General features: G+C 35.5%; 1 protein-coding gene across 6 annotated transcripts in view; it reads left to right on the top strand.

The window, feature by feature from the left end:
• LOC123529213 (plexin-A2-like) overlaps positions 1–18,337 on the top strand; it is a 134,260-nt gene that overhangs the window by 108,835 nt on the left and 7,088 nt on the right. For 5 of the 6 annotated variants that reach the window (XM_053522248.1, XM_053522249.1, XM_053522246.1 and 2 more), the window contains exons 16-30: positions 1,140–1,419; positions 2,397–2,648; positions 4,015–4,179; positions 5,478–5,715; positions 6,392–6,540; positions 7,459–7,649; positions 8,697–8,841; positions 9,620–9,766; positions 12,101–12,260; positions 13,579–13,712; positions 14,086–14,206; positions 15,616–15,734; positions 16,264–16,356; positions 16,576–16,745; positions 17,562–17,774. In XM_053522248.1, the coding sequence (XP_053378223.1) occupies positions 1,140–1,419; positions 2,397–2,648; positions 4,015–4,179; positions 5,478–5,715; positions 6,392–6,540; positions 7,459–7,649; positions 8,697–8,841; positions 9,620–9,766; positions 12,101–12,260; positions 13,579–13,712; positions 14,086–14,206; positions 15,616–15,734; positions 16,264–16,356; positions 16,576–16,745; positions 17,562–17,774 (2,577 nt within the window). The remainder of the gene's footprint in view (positions 1–1,139; positions 1,420–2,396; positions 2,649–4,014; positions 4,180–5,477; positions 5,716–6,391; positions 6,541–7,458; positions 7,650–8,696; positions 8,842–9,619; positions 9,767–12,100; positions 12,261–13,578; positions 13,713–14,085; positions 14,207–15,615; positions 15,735–16,263; positions 16,357–16,575; positions 16,746–17,561; positions 17,775–18,337) is intronic. The other variant, XM_053522250.1, reaches the window with a different exon arrangement.

Here is an 18,337-nt window from a genome sequence, read left to right as displayed (position 1 = left end):
TGTTTTATGTTAAGAAATAAGAATCGTATGCACGGGAAATTTATTTACCTTAAAATAAATGCTACTGAAAAATACATTAAAAGAATTATAACGCTGTGTCATCTTCTCATTTTGTCGTGATTCTAAAAGAAAGTTGGAATTGTGTATCCCGGCAGTAAACATACATAACGCTGTGTGAGGAGTGCGCGGTCGTGAAAATTACATATGCAATGCAATTGCACTTGGGGTTTATGTAACTAAAAGAGAAAAAATGCGGACAGTCTTAAAAAATTTAATTTTGAATACATAAAGAAAATCGAAATATAAGATAGAAAATTGTTAAATCACCGTCGTTAATATACGATATAAAAAAGGGAGAACATTCTCAATATGGCTTTCAGTGTGTCGAATCTTCCTTAATTCCGATGAACTGAGTGTGATGATTACGAAAAACGGCTGCATTTTATTACAAAACTGGGCCTGTTGTTTGATTTTATTCACTCAAGTGTTCATGTCATCCACTTAATTGGTGCAAACTTAAACGGTTTGATAGTTGACTGACCAATGTTACACGCTTGTTATGCAAACAATCTAATTTTGACACAATACTGATTGCCTAATTGTCACATGTCTACATTTATTGAAACTTTAACAAAGGCGATACGCAAACAAGTAAGCTAGCAGACAATTATTGATGTTTGTCACAGTTGCCATGGCAAAGGTGTTAAAAGTACAAAGTATACAGGTACATGTAATTTTAATGCTGGTTATGATCAAATTAAACAACAGCCGCGGACTCGGGTTTTTTTTTTTTTTTTTTTTTTTTTTACCCTCCGAAATTCCGGAGCCAAGAGCCTACCGCGTTATAACGAATACCGCGGTATATCGAGTAGCGCTATAACGGGTTTTAAGTGTACTATGTAAATCTATACATTTAAAATATGCCAGTTTGTTTGTACATGTATAGTTATGAAATATTTTGAATTTTGATACCATGAAGAATAAGTAGCTTACTACTGTGACCAAAATTTTACACTTTTCTTTCTTCTGGTTTAGGTATAAAATATAATTCTGTTTGAACAGTGCTTAGCTTAGGATTTCATTTTATCATTGACAAGAATTGCAACTTTCTGACTATCTGTTCAATATTGTGTTTCCAGGAGGCTTGCAAATCAAATTATCTGCGTAACAACAAATGCGTCATTGAATTCCACTGCAGCCGTTAGGGCAAAATTTGACAACCAGGATGTTGTGAGTACACTGCAGTTTGTCTACATTGACGATCCAGTTGTGTACACTGTTGAACCAATTCGAGGCATCGTGAGTGGCGGTATTAAAATCATGGTCAATGGCACAAATTTGGAAATCATTCAGCAGGCACAAATGGTGTTTAGAAAAGAGGGTAGTAGAAGGAAGAGGAGTGTTCCTGATTACTATGGGGTTTGTAATTTAAAGTGTTCTGTTGTTATACTGTATTAGTGGATATATTCACAGGTCAAAAAGTTTGCAAATTGCCGATATCAGAATTCGTGATTGGAAATATTCACGATCTGTTGAAAACTGAAGTTCCAAAGCTAAGTTTGTTTATCTTTACTTGACTATGATGACATGTCTTGGTGAATGTCGAAATTTAGGCTGGCTGATATTTTTGCGAATTCCATAAATTCACCAAATTCGCGAACATTTCTACATCACAAACTTTTCCACGTATACAGTATACTGTGAAATCATTGATATTGGTGGAGGACTAAATTTCGTGGATTTCATGGTTGCGTTGATCCATGAAACTTAAATCCAAATGAATGCATGAAATATATCAGGCTGAAATCAGTATCTGGATACATTGAAAAGCCTGCAATTTTTTGCTGTTTAAGTGCCATAGATAACTTTATGGCACTGTAGGATGCAAGGTTTATGGTTTAAAGTGTTTTCCAAACATGAGTTTATCATTCAAATGCTTTGTCAATATGGTACTTGTGATATCGCGTACTAAAAGCATTTCTGATCTGGAAGTGTTTTATCAGTTATGTTGCCCGGTGTATTGCTTTTGGAAATTTTAGCCGTTGAGATATTACCAGAATATTACCAGCAATATTTTGTATTACTAGAAATACAAAAAATCAGTTTTTTTATGCCTTGAAAATAATTGCCAGTAGCAGATTTTAATTGAGTATTTTCAGCCAATAAAATGCCAGCAATAAAAATTGTTTTCAAAATTTATAATCCCTTGTGACTTCAGCATTATCTATAAATTATATTTCGGATCTGGCAGTATTTGGAAGAATTTCTAAAAAAAAACGCCTTTTTGTGAAGCACATTTGACAAGTCCTTGATTAAATTTTTCTACAGTATAAGTGAAATAAAATGTGAACTTCATTGTACATCCATATTATACAGAACATGTTTCTATATTTCAGGACTGCGACATACCACTAGCTGGTGATCCTTATATGGTCTGTTACTCTCCAATGATTCCGAACAATACTGTCCCTGAAACTGCCGTCAGTGGTGTAAAGTTCTCTTATGGAATAAGACTGGACAACGTGTACATTGACCGCACAAAACAAAATGAAGTGTTTACAATTTATCCCGACCCAATATTTGAGGAGTTTGCTGGCAGCATGGAGAAATCTTATCAGAGCAAAACTGACAACTATCTCACTATAAATGTAAGTACACGTGAGCTGTGCAGCTTCTGGGAAGACTGAAATGTGTTTGTTGTAGAGAGGTTGCTGCTCTAGGGAGGTTCATTTCCTTAGAACTGTATGTATTGGAAAGAACAGATCATTGAAGAGAGGTTTCTGGTTTTGTTACAAGTTTATGTAATTGGAAAGAAAATATCTTTCATTGAATAGAGGTTGTTGCTCCACAGAGGTGTCATTAACTGGGTTTTCACTGTACCTGTGTTTGTTGTTGCCACCTGGTTTAATTTGCCACCTTTTTGTATTGTCATAAGTTAAAGAACACCTGCTTATTTGTACCATATTTGATACAAGATAATCTTAAGGTTAATTTCAATAGTGTATTTGTTTTGTACACTGTGTGAATTTGGTGGTTTGTATCTGTTTAACACTGTTTTTACTCAGTATTTTCTTAATGCATTGGTGTAGACTAAACAGGAACTGTGCAAAAAGCTGACAACTTCCTCATATAAACCAGGTATTGGGGACAAATTATGTATTGCCTGTGTAAATTCATCATAGAGAATATACGCCTAGCCTAGAAAATCAGACAGACAATATTTACAATCTGGTGTTCTTTATACTGAGCTAAATATGTGGGCTGTAATAAGTTTTAAAAAAAAACCGAATGCTTGACATGTAAGGGCTGGGAAAGATTCTGAGAATAGGCCTGTAAGTATAGTAAAAAAAGTTGCAGTTGAAATTATGTGCAACAAATTGTTTACACGAATGCAATAAACAACATCTTGTTTATCAGTCTGTTGTAGGCTGTATGCACTTTAAATCCTGGTTTTATAAACTCTCCAAATCAAATCATGGAATCTCTGCTTAAAAAATGTTGGGATGCAGATAGAGTTACTTACGCTTGCACTTTACAAATCTACAAGAACAATTGCGCAGTATATTGTTGCCATTGTATTGATTTTCAAGGTTGTATTAAATTGTCAGGAAAATATGTTTTTGCTAAGCTTTTGCAGGTGTAATTTATTCATACTGTTTATTGCATGATATACTGCAAAACCTGTGCTTAAGACAGCTTCCAAGTTAAGACCGCCTCCAAATTAAGACCACCTTCAAATAAAGACAGCATCCAAATTAAGACTACATTCAAGTAAGACCACTTTCAAATTAAGACAACCTCCAAATAAAGACATCCTCAAATTAAGACATCTTCAAATTAAAACCACAAGTATGTAGTCATATCCTTTTGTTTAACAATAAACAATTATACCTGTTAAGGTGTTCTGTTTGTACAAACAAAGGGTTGAATATGTAATTTATTATATTTTACCTTCACAGCAGTAGATACTATTTAATGGATCTGATACTAATTTTAGTATTAATTGTTTGATAGGGTCGCAACTTGAATCTCGGGTTTAACCCAAGTGATGTTACCGTAAAGATCGGCAAAGGCTTCTGTAATGTTACATCTATTGACAAAAATGGGAACCAGCTCAACTGCAAACCACCAAAGAACCAGCCAGCTTCAGAGAAAGGGAGCAAATATCCAGAAATAGTGGTATGTTTTTTTGTTTTTTTTTAGTAAGTCCTCTTTTTTCTGTCATTGTTCTTTACAGTTACATACTGCATGACCACCTTATAAAACACACAACAAAATTGCTCTGTAGAAAAGCTCTCTAAGGCATTAGACATGCAGCAAAAAATACTGTGACATTAGCCACACAGTAGAAAGTTGTTCCATCGAAAAGCTCGCAAAGGCATTACAATTACAGTAAAAAATTGTGTTTCTTTAGAAAAGTTGTATAAGGTGTTAGTCACACAGTAAAAATTGTTGTGTAGAAAAGTGCTTAGAGGCATTATAACACAGTAAAAAAAATTGTTGGGTAGAAAATCTTGCAAAAGCACTTCATACATAGAAAAGCTATCAAAGGTGTTAGTCTTACAGAAAAAAAATGTGGTATAGAAAAGCTGTCTTAAGACATTAGACACACAATAAAAAGTTGTTGTGTAGAAAATCTCTCAAAGGTGTTACAGAGTAAAAAAAAAGTGTGTAGAAAAGCTCTCTAAAGTGTTAGCCACACACAAAAAATAGTTCAGTAGAAAAGCTCTATAAGGCAATTGACACACAGCAAAAATTGTTGTGTAAAAAAAAAAACCTCTGAAATATGTTAGAGAAAAGCTATCAATGATGATCGAATAAAAACTGTTGTGTAGAAGAAAACTGTTGTGTAGAAAAGCTCTCTAAGGCATTTCACACAGAAAAAAAAGTTTTGTAGAAAAGCTCATGAATATGTTAGCCACACAAACAAAAATTATTATGTATATAAGCTCACAAAGTGTTTGTCACATAGTAGAAAATAGTGTAAAATAGCAGGTCTTTAGCTGCACTTTTTAATGTACTCCTAAAATGTTAGCATGAAGAATATTGATTTATGACTCTAAATACTCCATAGACAACATACATTTAGAGACCAGTACTTTTGAAAAAAGTGTCGGGCATTATATTTTAGTGTCTTCATCTGTTAACAAAAACGTTATTGATAATGAATAATGGATATATGATCCCACATGAGCTTTACTGACTCTGTTCACATTACACTCTTTATGGTCTTTACAATGGATGCAGAATTTAAATAAAATTAAATGTTTGAAAATACATGAGAGACATGATGCTAGATTAGGCAGTAGCAGCTATTCAGAGTACATTAGATTATAGCTTTCGTATAGAGATACAGTATTGATTCTATCTGCGTATATGAAAGAACAGCTTATCAGGATTTTACAATGATTTGCAGAAAACTTTGCTGTAAAAAACAACAACAGCACATCAGTACACTTTCAAAATTACTTTTCCAGGTTCAAGTTGGAAGAAATTTTAGTAAGCAGATTGGATATCTGAAGTATGAAAAAACGGAACTTCTCCCTCTGCCAGCTATCATTGGTCTGGGTGCAGGTGGTGGTGTTCTTATACTTGTTGTGATCTTCTTTGTTGTTCTCTGGTGTATAAAGTCTCGTGAGAATCTGAGCATGAAGAAGAAATGGCAGATACAGATGGATAACCTTGAGGTCAAGGTCGCAAAGGAATGTAAAGAAGGTGAGTTAGAGTAGTAGTACAAACTTCATTCAGACAAGCAAAAGATTTTGAAATTTAAATGTGTTTGACAATTTTTTACCCAGTATTTCTGTCATATTAAATCAGTTAACAGGAGTAGGGATTGTGGTGAAAGTAGTTACATTGGGGAATTTCATGCAGAATCTAGCTAAATGCTGAGTATCAGTGTGCATTTATGCTCTTTTTTTATTTTAAGAAATGCAGGAAAAAAACTTTTAAGTTTACGTTTACAATGTGAAGAATAGAACCAGATACATTGTATTTTGACATTTCAAGGAGACAAGTTTATTGCAAGCTTTCAATTGTAGTTCTTTTTCCTGAGAAATTGTACATCCTAAGGGAGGAGAGTGGTAGGTTTTTCCCATAGAAGCATCAGTTGCAGTTATAATGTAACAATTGAACAATTCTTTGTGAAGAATAGCAAGACAGGTTTCCTAGCCTGAAAATATTCATCTCTATGAATGTTAGTAGGAAATGAAAAAAAAAGTAGTTCCCTGTTAAACTATTCACACATTCATCCAGAGTATGTCTTTTTTTAAGACATTTCTGATTTCTCTGGAGATATTGGCTACAAAGAGAAATAACATTTGCAATTCATTTGACATTTACACAATTTCTTTCTTTTTTGTAAACATTCATCACTACTGTAATATTTCAGCATTTGCGGAACTGCAGACTGACATGACAGAATTGACGAGTGATCATTTTGGACAAATTGCCATCCCGTTTTGGGATTATCGTACTTATTGTATGAGAGTACTATTCCCGCAGGATGAAGATTCACACCCAGTTATTAGAGATCTTGACGTAAGTCATATCCAATATTTATCAATGATATTTAGATATTTCTACAAAAAGAAAGAGACCTTCTTTGAAGACAAGAACATAATACAATCATTATCAGTCTCAAGCTGGGAAATACTGGCATACCAGTATCTCAGCAGAATAAATATGTCTGTGTAAAAATAGTCACAAAATAATGAAATGAGCCGCGCCATGGAAAAACCAACAAAGTGGCTTTGCGACCAGCATGAATCCAGACCAGCCTGCGCATCCGTGCAGTCTGGTCAGGATTCATGCTGTTCGATTTCAAAGCCTATTGAGAATTAGAGAAACTGTTAGCGAACAGCATGGATCCTGACCAGACTGCGCGGATGCTGGTCGCAAACCCACTATGTTGATTTTCTCATGGTGTGGCTCAAATATAGATTACTGCAAAATCATTTAATTTGTGAGCATGAAATTTCCTGGTTTGGGCCATTTTTTGGGGCCAAAATGGCTGTTTTGCGGGATATAAATTTTTAGATGAAAAAGAATGGGAATTTTATTTGTTCATTGTGATTTAATTTTGTGGATTGAAGTAACCACATTATCCATGAAATTAGGCATCCACATAGAATAATGATTCCAAAGTATACATAAATCCACAAATACCACATTGGTCTAATTTCAGAAAAAAGTACAATAATATTAAATTTTTGTAAACGATATGTTTAGAAAAAGATCTGATACTGTCTCTTTTTAGAAAAATCGTAATTTCAGAGTAGCAGTTTTTTCTTTGTAATAACTTTATAACTCTGAACATAACTGATGGCAAGACAATAAGGAAGTAGAATTTTATAATATTGTATAACAGTATTATCTTTTGTGTGGTGACTGTGTATAAAACTGTTAGTGCTTTTGAAGTTGTACCTAGATTAAACTTGCATATTTTGTTATTTTTAGGTTGACCCGGCCAGGCGTGAGCAGATTGAACATGGGTTGAAGTTATTTTCTCAGCTGATCGGAAATCGAACATTCCTTCTTACCTTTGTGCGTACACTTGAGGCAAACAAGAAATTCAGCATGCGAGAACGTGTCAATGTAGCGTCGCTAATTTCAGTAGCATTACAGACCAGGATGGAGTATGCAACTGAGTATGTTTTGTTGTTTTCATCATTAAAAATGTTAAGCTGGGCCCATAATTGCAGTCATCAATTTCTATTTGATTATGACTGAGCCGTGCCATGAGAAAACCAACATAGTGGGTTTGCAACCAGCATGGATCCAGACCAGCCTGTGCATCCGCGCAGTCTGGTCAGGATCCATGCTGGTCGCTAACAGTTTCTCCAATTCCCATAGGCTTTAAAAGCGAACAGCATGGATCCTGACCAGACTGCGTGGATGCGCAGGCTGGTCTGGATCCATGCTGGTCGCAAACCCACTATGTTGGTTTTCTCATGGCACGGCTCATGTATTCTTTGTGTGTGATTGTGGTATTCCCTAGCTGGTATGGGAAGCTGCTACAGTAACAGCTGAAGAATACTGAAGTAGTATTAGGAGACATAATCGTACGGAAATACGCGAGTATCATTACAGGTCCATTACCTTAACATTTTCTGTTAGCAGCATCTGTGTAGTTTCTTGCAATGTTTTACATTGCTCTCTTGGGCTTTGATTGCAAACATTCTGATATTCATAGTTATCAATCTTTACTGTAAATACAGTATTAACTAACACTTGTATATAGTGTGACCCTGCTTAGAATGGTCACTTCCTGGTACTGTTGGAATTCCTGATAAAATGACTGTATATGTAGCCTGGCCTAGTCTAACGCAGTCAGCGGCCAAAAGAAAAGTAAGCATTCAATTTTTCTAATGTCTGCTGACTGCATTTTAACAGTCACTAAAATACTGTTATTTACGCCTAATATAATAAAAGAACTTGTACATTATTATTAACAATACGCTTTGGATACATGAAATTGCATTGAAAACCTGGATATAGTGGTCACTTGTCTATAGTGGCCACTTCCAGTCAGTCCGTTCGATGACAGCTTTAAACAGGTTAGACTGTACTTGAGTCTTAATGATGTTTAACATTTCAGTTGTATGAAACTGACTTACTATGTGTATAGTTTTTTGCCCAATTCAGTAAAATGGAATTATGGGTAGATACTTATAACATTCTCTCATCTCTTACAGAATATTAAAGACTCTGTTAGCAGAACTGATAGAGAAATCGGTAGAGGGTAAAAATCATCCTAAACTGCTGTTACGTCGTACAGAATCTGTCGCTGAGAAAATGTTAACCAATTGGTTTACATTCTTGCTCTATAAATTTTTAAGGGTAAGTTTTAGAAATGATGCATTGTTGATATGTACTGACTTGTGTTTGAGCTGGTGGTGTGTGGGAGGTATTGTAGCCGATACATACATTCTACTCAGAACTTTAATTTCTGGGACCAAAAATTTCCACTCAAATCAGTTTTAAATGAATTTGAACACATAAGGATTTGGAGCGTAGAATTGTTTGACTACGTTTTAAGGCACAGTTAACTCCTTAATATTCTTTTGAGACTTAATTTTCTTGGTTGCTTCAATCCACGAGAGTAAGTCCTAACGAAGAAATAAAATTCTCATTCATCTCATCCATCTGAAATCAACAGATTGGTATCCCAATGAAACAGTCATTTTGCCTAAAACCGCTAAATTTCATGGCCTCAAAATTAAATGATTTTACGAGCTTTCAAAGTGTTTTCCCTTGCATTAGTTTATTTTAGTACTTTTACAAGAATCAATACTTAGAACTGAGGACTGAACATGATGAAGAATTACATACATAATAGAGAGAACATAATGGCCATTTGTCATTCAGCACATAGCTATGAGATCTCAGAAGACAGTATGTAATTAGTTTATGTGCTTTGAAACAATTTAACTTTCATCTCAACAGACTCATTTGAAATTGTTAAAATATTCTACATACTGTTATAAGTAGTGTGCTGTAGAGCCATTGTTCTTTCACTTTATGCCATGGCCAACTTGTTTTGTTGTTCCAGGAATGTGCCAGAGAACTATTGTTCATTCACGTTATATCATGGCCATCTTGTTTGGTTTTTTTCCAGGAATGTGCTGGAGAGCCATTGTTCATGTTATATCAAGCTATCAAACAGCAGACGTCTAAAGGTCCTGTAGATAGTGTTACATCAGAGGCGAGATATTCTCTCAGTGAAGATAAACTTATTCGACAACAGGTCGATTATAAACCTATGGTATGTACATATGTCTTTACATAATTATGTATATTGTATCATTTCTGACCAAAATCAATTGTTATTTTCAACAGGTAGTTTATAAACCTTTTGATGGTATTCATATATGTATACAGACACTTCATGACAAAAGGGCAACTATGGAACCTTTGATACAAAGTGGGAGAATGAATGCAATAAAGTCCATATACTGTCAAACCCATCTAACCTTTAGCCTGCTAAATTTCTAAAATGGACTGATCCATCATTCAATTTGGGCAGTACCACTTGTTCATCAAAGGGGTGTTCACTGAAAATTTACTGACTGAATAGGGAACAGTGCAGACCATGATCAGTGCAATCAGCCTGCATGGATGTGCAGGCTGATCTTGGTCTGCACTGGTCGCAAAGGCAGAATGGCTAGCCGCCAGCAGGCTAAAGGATAAATTAAGACCACTATTGTAAAACCTGCTGATAAACGCCACTGTTCTCCTGTTTAACAAATAGTTTAAAATTACCATGGTTGAGTTACCACCTGCCAAATACATTTTTTATCTCCCAAGACTTGTTGATATAGACAGGTTTGACTGTATCTTAAAAATGTTGTTTTTAGAACTTTTCAGACATTTAATAAGCTTCTTTTAGAGATATTCACAAATATTTATACACGATAATTATGTAGTTGTCCATAAAAATGGAAATCTCCATGGAGCTATACTACTGGAGTAACAGCCCTTCATAGGTTAATTTCTATTATGTACTGATATTTTGAGGTGGCTTGTGTTACCAGTGGACACATTTCTAGTGCATTTTGTAAACAATTAACTTTTAGAGAACACTATAAACATTTCAATAATCAGTTTATATGTATGTGTGTATTTAAGCTTATTTATAGTCACCATTGGTAATCATATTTAACTCCTGCAGAAGACCATTTGTAATATTAATTGGAGGATAGAGCAAGATACAGAAGATAAACCAGTTCTAGAAGCTTCCCTGGTTCTTCATTGTGCCAGGAATAGTTGGAACACCCATATATTCTTATCTGAATGTTACTAATTGTAGTTGGAAGAGCAAGCGGTTTGAAGTAGCAATCCTGGTCTTGTATTAGCACAGTGTTACCTCTTGACCACTATGTCCTCTCTGTATTAGCGCAGTGTTACCTCCTGACCACTATGTCCTCTCTGTATTAGCACAGTGTTACCTCTTGACCACTATGTCCTCTCTGTATTAGCACAGTGTTACCTCTTGACCACTATGTCCTCTCTGTATTAGCACAGTGTTACCTCTTGACCACTATGTCCTCTCTGTATTAGCACAGTGTTACCTCCTGACCACTATGTCCTCTCTGTATTGGCGCACTGTTACATCCTGACCACTATGTCCTCTCTGTATTGGCGCAGTGTTACCTCCTGACCACTGTGTCCTCTCTGTATTGGCGCAGTGTTACCTCCTGACTACTGTGTCCTCTCTGTATTGGCACAGTGTTACCTCTTGACCACTGTGTCCTCTCTGTATTGGCACAGTGTTATCTCCTGACCACTATGTCCTCTCTGTATTGGCGCAGTGTTACCTCTTGACCACTATGTCCTCTCTGTATTGGCGCAGTGTTACCTCTTGACCACTATGTCCTCTCTGTATTGGCGCAGTGTTACCTCTTGACCACTGTGTCCTCTCTGTATTGGCGCAGTGTTACCTCTTGACCACTGTGTCCTCTCTGTATTGGCGCAGTGTTACCTCTTGACCACTGTGTCCTCTCTGTAGTGGCGCAGTGTTACCTCTTGACCACTATGTCCTCTCTGTATTAGCGCAGTGTTACCTCTTGACCACTATGTCCTCTCTGTATCAGCGCAGTGTTACCTCTTGACCACTATGTCCTCTCTGTATTGGCGCAGTGTTACCTCTTGACCACTATGTCCTCTCTGTATTAGCACAGTGTTACCTCTTGACCACTATGTCCTCTCTGTATTAGCGCAGTGTTACCTCTTGACCACTATGTCCTCTCTGTATTGGCGCAGTGTTACCTATTGACCACTATGTCCTCTCTGTATTAGCGCAGTGTTACCTATTGACCACTATGTCCTCTCTGTATTAGCGCAGTGTTACCTATTGACCACTATGTCCTCTCTGTATTGGCACAGTGTTACCTCTTGACCACTATGTCCATTCTGTATTGGCACAGTGTTATCTCTTGACCACTGTGTCCTCTCTGTATTAGCGCAGTGTTACCTCTTGACCACTGTGTCCTCTCTGTATTGGCGCAGTGTTACTTCTTGACCACTATGTCCTCTCTGTATTAGCACAGTGCTCTTGACTACTATGTCCATTCTGTAATCAGTTTTTCTTTTGTTACAGACTATATATGTTCAAGATATGGAGCAGTTTGGTCAGCAGTCACACCCAGTGAAGGTGTTAGACTGTGACACTATATCACAAGTGAAGGAGAAAATCCTTGATGCCATATACAAGAATGCTCCATTTAGTAGCAGGCCTACTAAACAAAATGTAGATCTGGGTAAGTGATTTTGTATTTACAGTTATAATGGGCATGTATTTAGCTCTGAGGACAAAATGTACTGAAACCACCCTTTGTCTGTTGCCATTCTGTCTAGTCAATATCTGTCTGTTCATCGTCAGCAGTTTTACTGATAGGACTGTAGATTTAACAATTAGGCTAAGTCTTAATGAAACCTAGCCAGCGTGTTTGTCTCGTTAATATCTCAGCCAGTTTAAAAACTGGGTCATTAGGTCATACATATTCAAAAATGTCTGTGAAGTCAAAGACAGATACAGTTGAATCTCGGTATCACGATTTCTGAGAGATCAAGTGTTACCAAAATTCTACTTAAAATGATATTTTATGTACATATTTTTTGGGATGGGACTTAAAAATGTCTTCAAGATAGCTGGAATTTTTAGATAAGTAAGTTCAAGATATCTAGTATTAACTGTCAATTCATATATATCAACCTAAGCAACCAGCTTGGAAGTTTATGAATGACAAAGAGAGCCTAGAATTGATAAATTGTGGTTCTAAAGTTAAATGTTCTTTGAACATTCTTAAAACATTCCTAATCATTGCAGAAAATTGAGACAGAATAAGGAATTTATTAGTCTGTCTGACTTTTTTAAGTGTAAACTGAGGACATTTCTATTTTATGCAAAGCATGGAAACAAAATGTCAGACGTACTATTAAGCTGTCTGGCATCGTAGTTAATAACATTAATTGAAATGCATATAATTATAAATTAGGAAATGACAGGTGTTAATTGAGCAAGAAAATTGCAGAGACTTTGCAGATTCAGACAAATATTAATTCAGAATTTATTGAGAAGAAAATGTTATTAATTTCTAGATTTCTAGCATAAATATGTCTGTGCCGGAGTACATTTGTACCTATCATCCAAGTAGCTACTTATTTATTTACGTTCTTGTAACTGCTTGTTTTGTACCCTAGGTGTTGAATTCCCAGGAACACATTGAAATTATAAGTATCTGAAAGTTTAGAAAGTTTTCATAAAAGTTCATTTAGGAGGTAACGGTTTTTAAAAATAATCATTTTGACTTCAGTTGTTTTTGGGACCTAATAAAACTTATAAGAATATCTCGGTCAGCATAAACGTAACATATTTACTGAAAACGTGTTTGAGGACAAGGGGGTCGGGAATTTCCATTAGTGAAAGTTGTACTTAGGTTCTTATCTGTAAAAAAATGGCTATAAATTTAAAAACATTTTGGAAAAAACAGTCACTGAATTTTTTAATCAAACAGTAGTTGTTCTGTTATATATAATTCACAAATTTAAAACTTTGTAACTTGTGTTTGTTTACAGTATTGTTTGCTCAATCACCAAAGTCAGAGTCAGAGTGGGACCAAAATATGCAGAAAATGATCTTATCTAATGTAGATAATTCAACAAAACTAGAGGGCGAGTCGAAAAAACTCAACAGTTTAGCTCATTATCAGGTAAATGTTGTTACAGTTGAACCTGCCATAGTGGCCACCTGTATTAAGCAGTCAGTCAGTTAACTTCCCTAATTGACTTCTTGTTCTAATTTTGATTTGTCTTAAACAGCCACCTGTCTTAAGCAGCCAGATTGTATAGCTTTGCTGGCTCGTTGACTCTTTGTTCACATTCAAGTTTTGTATGTTATTAATCAATTTATCAGTCTGCTAGACTTGGGATGGATCATCTCAAGATTTATTGAAAATAGACTGCTTAAATTTATGAGGAATATTCTTCATCATTTAATTCATTTGGCATAAATTTTTGTAGTTTACAGTCATCTTGATGTTTTCTTGTCCACTACTGTGACGTGACATTTATTGTATTTTAAAGGTTCCAGATGGTGCATACATGGCGTTGGTGCCGAAGCAGACGCCTTCAATATACGATCTTTCCACAACGTCAGAAAAGTCTTCCAAGAGCTTCGATTATAAGCGTTTCGGTAAAGAGGAATGTAAGACCCCGTTAACATTTAAGCATGACATCAGGAGTATTTATATTGCATGGGGAAAGTTATGTAAAACTTGGGGAAATATACATTAAATTGGGGAAATATTCTTTACATTGGGAAAATATGTTAAATTGAATCATATCATTTGGGAGAAGCGTGCAAATGTTTAAAAAGTGTAAACAGCAATTTATGTTCTTTACTAACAACTAACAATTTGTGTACTAATCATTTGACTAAAGCTGTGATGTCTTGTTTTGTTGTAAACAGGGCCTGTAGGACTTTTAACCTTTTTGTTTCTAGTGTAACCAACATCTGTGTGAAAGTGTGAATCCATTTTTAGTCTGTAGTTAGATAAAACACAAATTGAATCACACTCATAATTGTGTAATAAAAAAGAAAATTAGTGGTATTCTCTAAATGTAAGGTAAGAATGTTAAGTAAGAATACATGTATAACCAATGCTGTGATTATAGAGTTCATTTCATAGTGATATTGAAACTGTCTTACTGATTGAAGCTGTTCCATTTTATATGCCTATATTCACCACTTTCATTTCCAGTGTAAACATTGGCAGAGTATTTAAACTTGAGAATAAAAAATATTCACAACTTACAACTTACCTAACTTACCGTTACATTGTAGTCTTCCTTTACAGATGTTATATTCTTACTTACATTATGTTCTTACCTAATTTACATAATGTCCATACCTATCTTACATTATGTTCTTACCTATCTTACATTATGTTCTTAACGGATTTACATAATATCCGTACCTATCTTACATTATGTTCTTACCTATCTTGCATTATGTTCTTAACCTTACATTATGTTCTTACCTATCTTACATTATGTTCTTAACGAATTTACATAATATCCGTACCTATCTTACATTATGTTCTTACATATCTTGCATTATGTTCTTACTTTTATTACATTATGTTCTTACCTATCTTGCATTGTATGCTTACCTACTTTACATTGTGTACTTACATATCTTATTTTGTATACTTACCTAAATTACATTAAGTTTTTACTTATCTTACTTGTTTTACATTATGTTCTTACCTATCTTACATTATGTACTTACACATCTTACTTTGTGTTCTTACCTAAATTACATTGTGTTCTTAACCTAACATTATGTTCTTACCTACCTTACATTATGTACTTACACATCTTACTTTGTGTTCTTACCTAAATTACATTGTGTTCTTAACCTAACATTATGTTCTTACCTTATTTACATTATGTTCTTACCTATATTACATTATGTCCTTACCTATCTTGCATTATGTTCTTACTTATCTTTCATTATGTTCTTACCTTAATTATGTTTATGTTTTAACTTAGCCTACATCATATTCTTACCTAACTTAAGTTATATTCTTACATGAGCTGTGTATATTTCAGACGGTAGTGTGATATACAGCGGTAGAAGTCCCTCTCTAAATAGAACAGCATCACCACAAAGTGTAAACATAGATATAGAGAACTCTAGTAACAATGGTGGAACCAAGTATTACCACCTTGTAAGTTTATTGACATCATTTGTATTTGATGGAATTAATCTAGGTTATTCACTCGGGGCATTGAATTCTTCATGTGAGGAAGCCATCCAGCTGGCTTACGGAAGGTCGGTGGTTCTACCCAGGTGCCCGCTCGTGATGAAATAATGCACGTAGGGGCACCTGGGGTCTTCCTCCACCATTAAAAGCTGGAAAGTCACCATATGACCTATCATGTGTCAGTGCGACGTTAAATCCAACCAAAAAAAAAAAAAATCTACGTTATACAATATGTCTTATAAAGGTCAGTGATCCTCCCTGTCACCTTTATTGGTTCAAGCCCTGCTGGGGTCATCATATGAGAAAGCAATCCAGCTAACATAGAGAAGGTCAATGGTTCTACCCAGGTGCTCACCTATGCCTAATGACTGGTTGGGCACTTTTGGCCTTCCTCAGCTATATAAGCTGGAAAGTTGCCGTATGACCAAACTTGTGTCTGATTCATTTAAATCCAGCAATGAAAACATTAAGATCATTACCTTGTGTATTTCAGGTAAAACAGCATGATCAGGAGAATGCGAAGGAAGGAGACCGTGGCAGTAAGATGGTCTCAGAAATCTATCTGACCAGACTGCTCGCAACAAAGGTACAAGTTTTGATAAAATATTTTTTTGGTAAGATGAATGTGACACTAAATTCAGAGCTCTCATTTTAAGCATTGAAAAATAATGTATGTTAGAAATTGGTATTTTCTGTATAAGCCTGAATTTAATTACCGGTAGATATTTTGACATTTTGTGAGAATAGTAATGACTTCATTTTATCATGTGTTTTTCATTTCATAATGCATGAAATTTATTTCTAGGGCACACTGCAGCAGTTTGTGGATGATTTATTTGAGAGAATATTCAGCACTGTTCACAGAGGAACATCGTTGCCATTAGCGATCAAATACATGTTTGATTTCCTTGACGATCAGGCTCTGTTACATGGTGTCCAGGACCAAGATGTAGTACATACATGGAAATCCAATAGGTAAGTGCTGTATCATTTTATCAGGTTGAGATTTCAGAATACATAATTGAGCCGCGCCATGAGAAAATCAACATAGTGGGTTTGCGACCAGCATGGATCCAGACCAGCCTGCGCATCCATGCTCCATGCTGTTCGCTTTTAAAGCCTACTGCAATTAGAGAAACCATTAGCGAACAGCATGGATCCTGACCAGACTGCGTGGATGCGCAGGCTGGTCTGGATCCATGCTGGTCGCAAACCCACTATGTTGATTTTCTCATGGCACGGCTCAATTATATGTACTACCATTAAGATACTACTTTCTGTGAAATCATTTTGTTTCATGGGCATGAAATATCGTGGTTTTGGCCATTATAGCTACTTTATGAGGATATGAATTTGTTGATTTCAGCTTTCAAAGTTAAAATCAGGAAGGCTTTCACTTGTTTGATGGAATTTAATTCCTGGGGTTAATTCAGCCAGGAAAATTAATCCACCACAAATATTGATTTCACAGTATATGCAGCACATTTTTTGTATATTGATATACAGTTTCAAAGGTGTATTATTCTGGTTATCTCGAAGATATTTTTGAGTCCTGTCCTGAAAACATGCTCACGAAATACAATTTTAAGTCGAATTTTGGTTATCTAGAAATAAAAAGCTTGATCCCTTTGAATTCGAGATAACAAGTTGCATCTGTATAAAGAAAACAGCCAGTGCCACATGAATTACACAAGTCTAGGTGCTTTAGCCACTGATGCTCATGTGAGTCATGATTCACTGTATATATTTTTGTTTTAAAGATATCTTAGTCCTGTTATTTTTATTTTTCAGTCTTCCACTGCGTTTCTGGGTTAATGTGATAAAGAATCCTAACTTTGTGTTTGACATCTACAAGTCAAACATCGTGGACTCATGCTTGTCAGTAGTTGCTCAAAACTTCATGGACTCGTGCTCAATGAGTGAGCATAAACTAGGAAAAGACTCTCCCTCTAGCAAATTGTTATATGCCAAAGATATACCCACCTACAAAAAATGGGTAGAAAGGTTTGTATTTTTACTTGACTCCTTTCATAAATCAGCAATCTGTAAGTTTTGATGTCTGGATGGTCTGTATTCAACTAATAATTGAGCCACACCATGAGAAAATCAACTTAGTGCACACCATGAGAAAATCAACTTAGTGCATTTGCGACCGGCATGGATGATCCTGTTTGCTTACCGTTTCTCTAATTGCAATATGGTTTGAAAGCGTACAGTATGGATCCTGACCAGACTGCACGGATTCGCAGGCTGGTCTGGATCATCCATGCTGGTCACAAATGCACTATGTTGGTTTTCTCATGGTGTGGCTCATATTTGCTGTACTAAAGTAAAAACCATCTATTTTGTATTAACTCTCGTATTGTATAGGTTGCTGGTCCATAAGTGAATTTTATTTTACATGGGTGTCAGCAAAATTCATTACTTCAGTTACTGTTTTGAAGTCGAGGATGCATCATTGTTAACAAAGTTATATTGTAAGAAAATACATTGTGTAAGACATTGATTCCATTTTAGTGTCCTTGCTGAAAATTTTTTTTTATATCATAAATCCAGGATAATCTCTA

This window comes from Mercenaria mercenaria, chromosome 13 (assembly GCF_021730395.1).
Source record: "Mercenaria mercenaria strain notata chromosome 13, MADL_Memer_1, whole genome shotgun sequence".
Lineage (NCBI taxonomy): Eukaryota > Metazoa > Mollusca > Bivalvia > Venerida > Veneridae > Mercenaria > Mercenaria mercenaria.
This window is presented reverse-complemented; position numbering and strand designations above follow the sequence as displayed.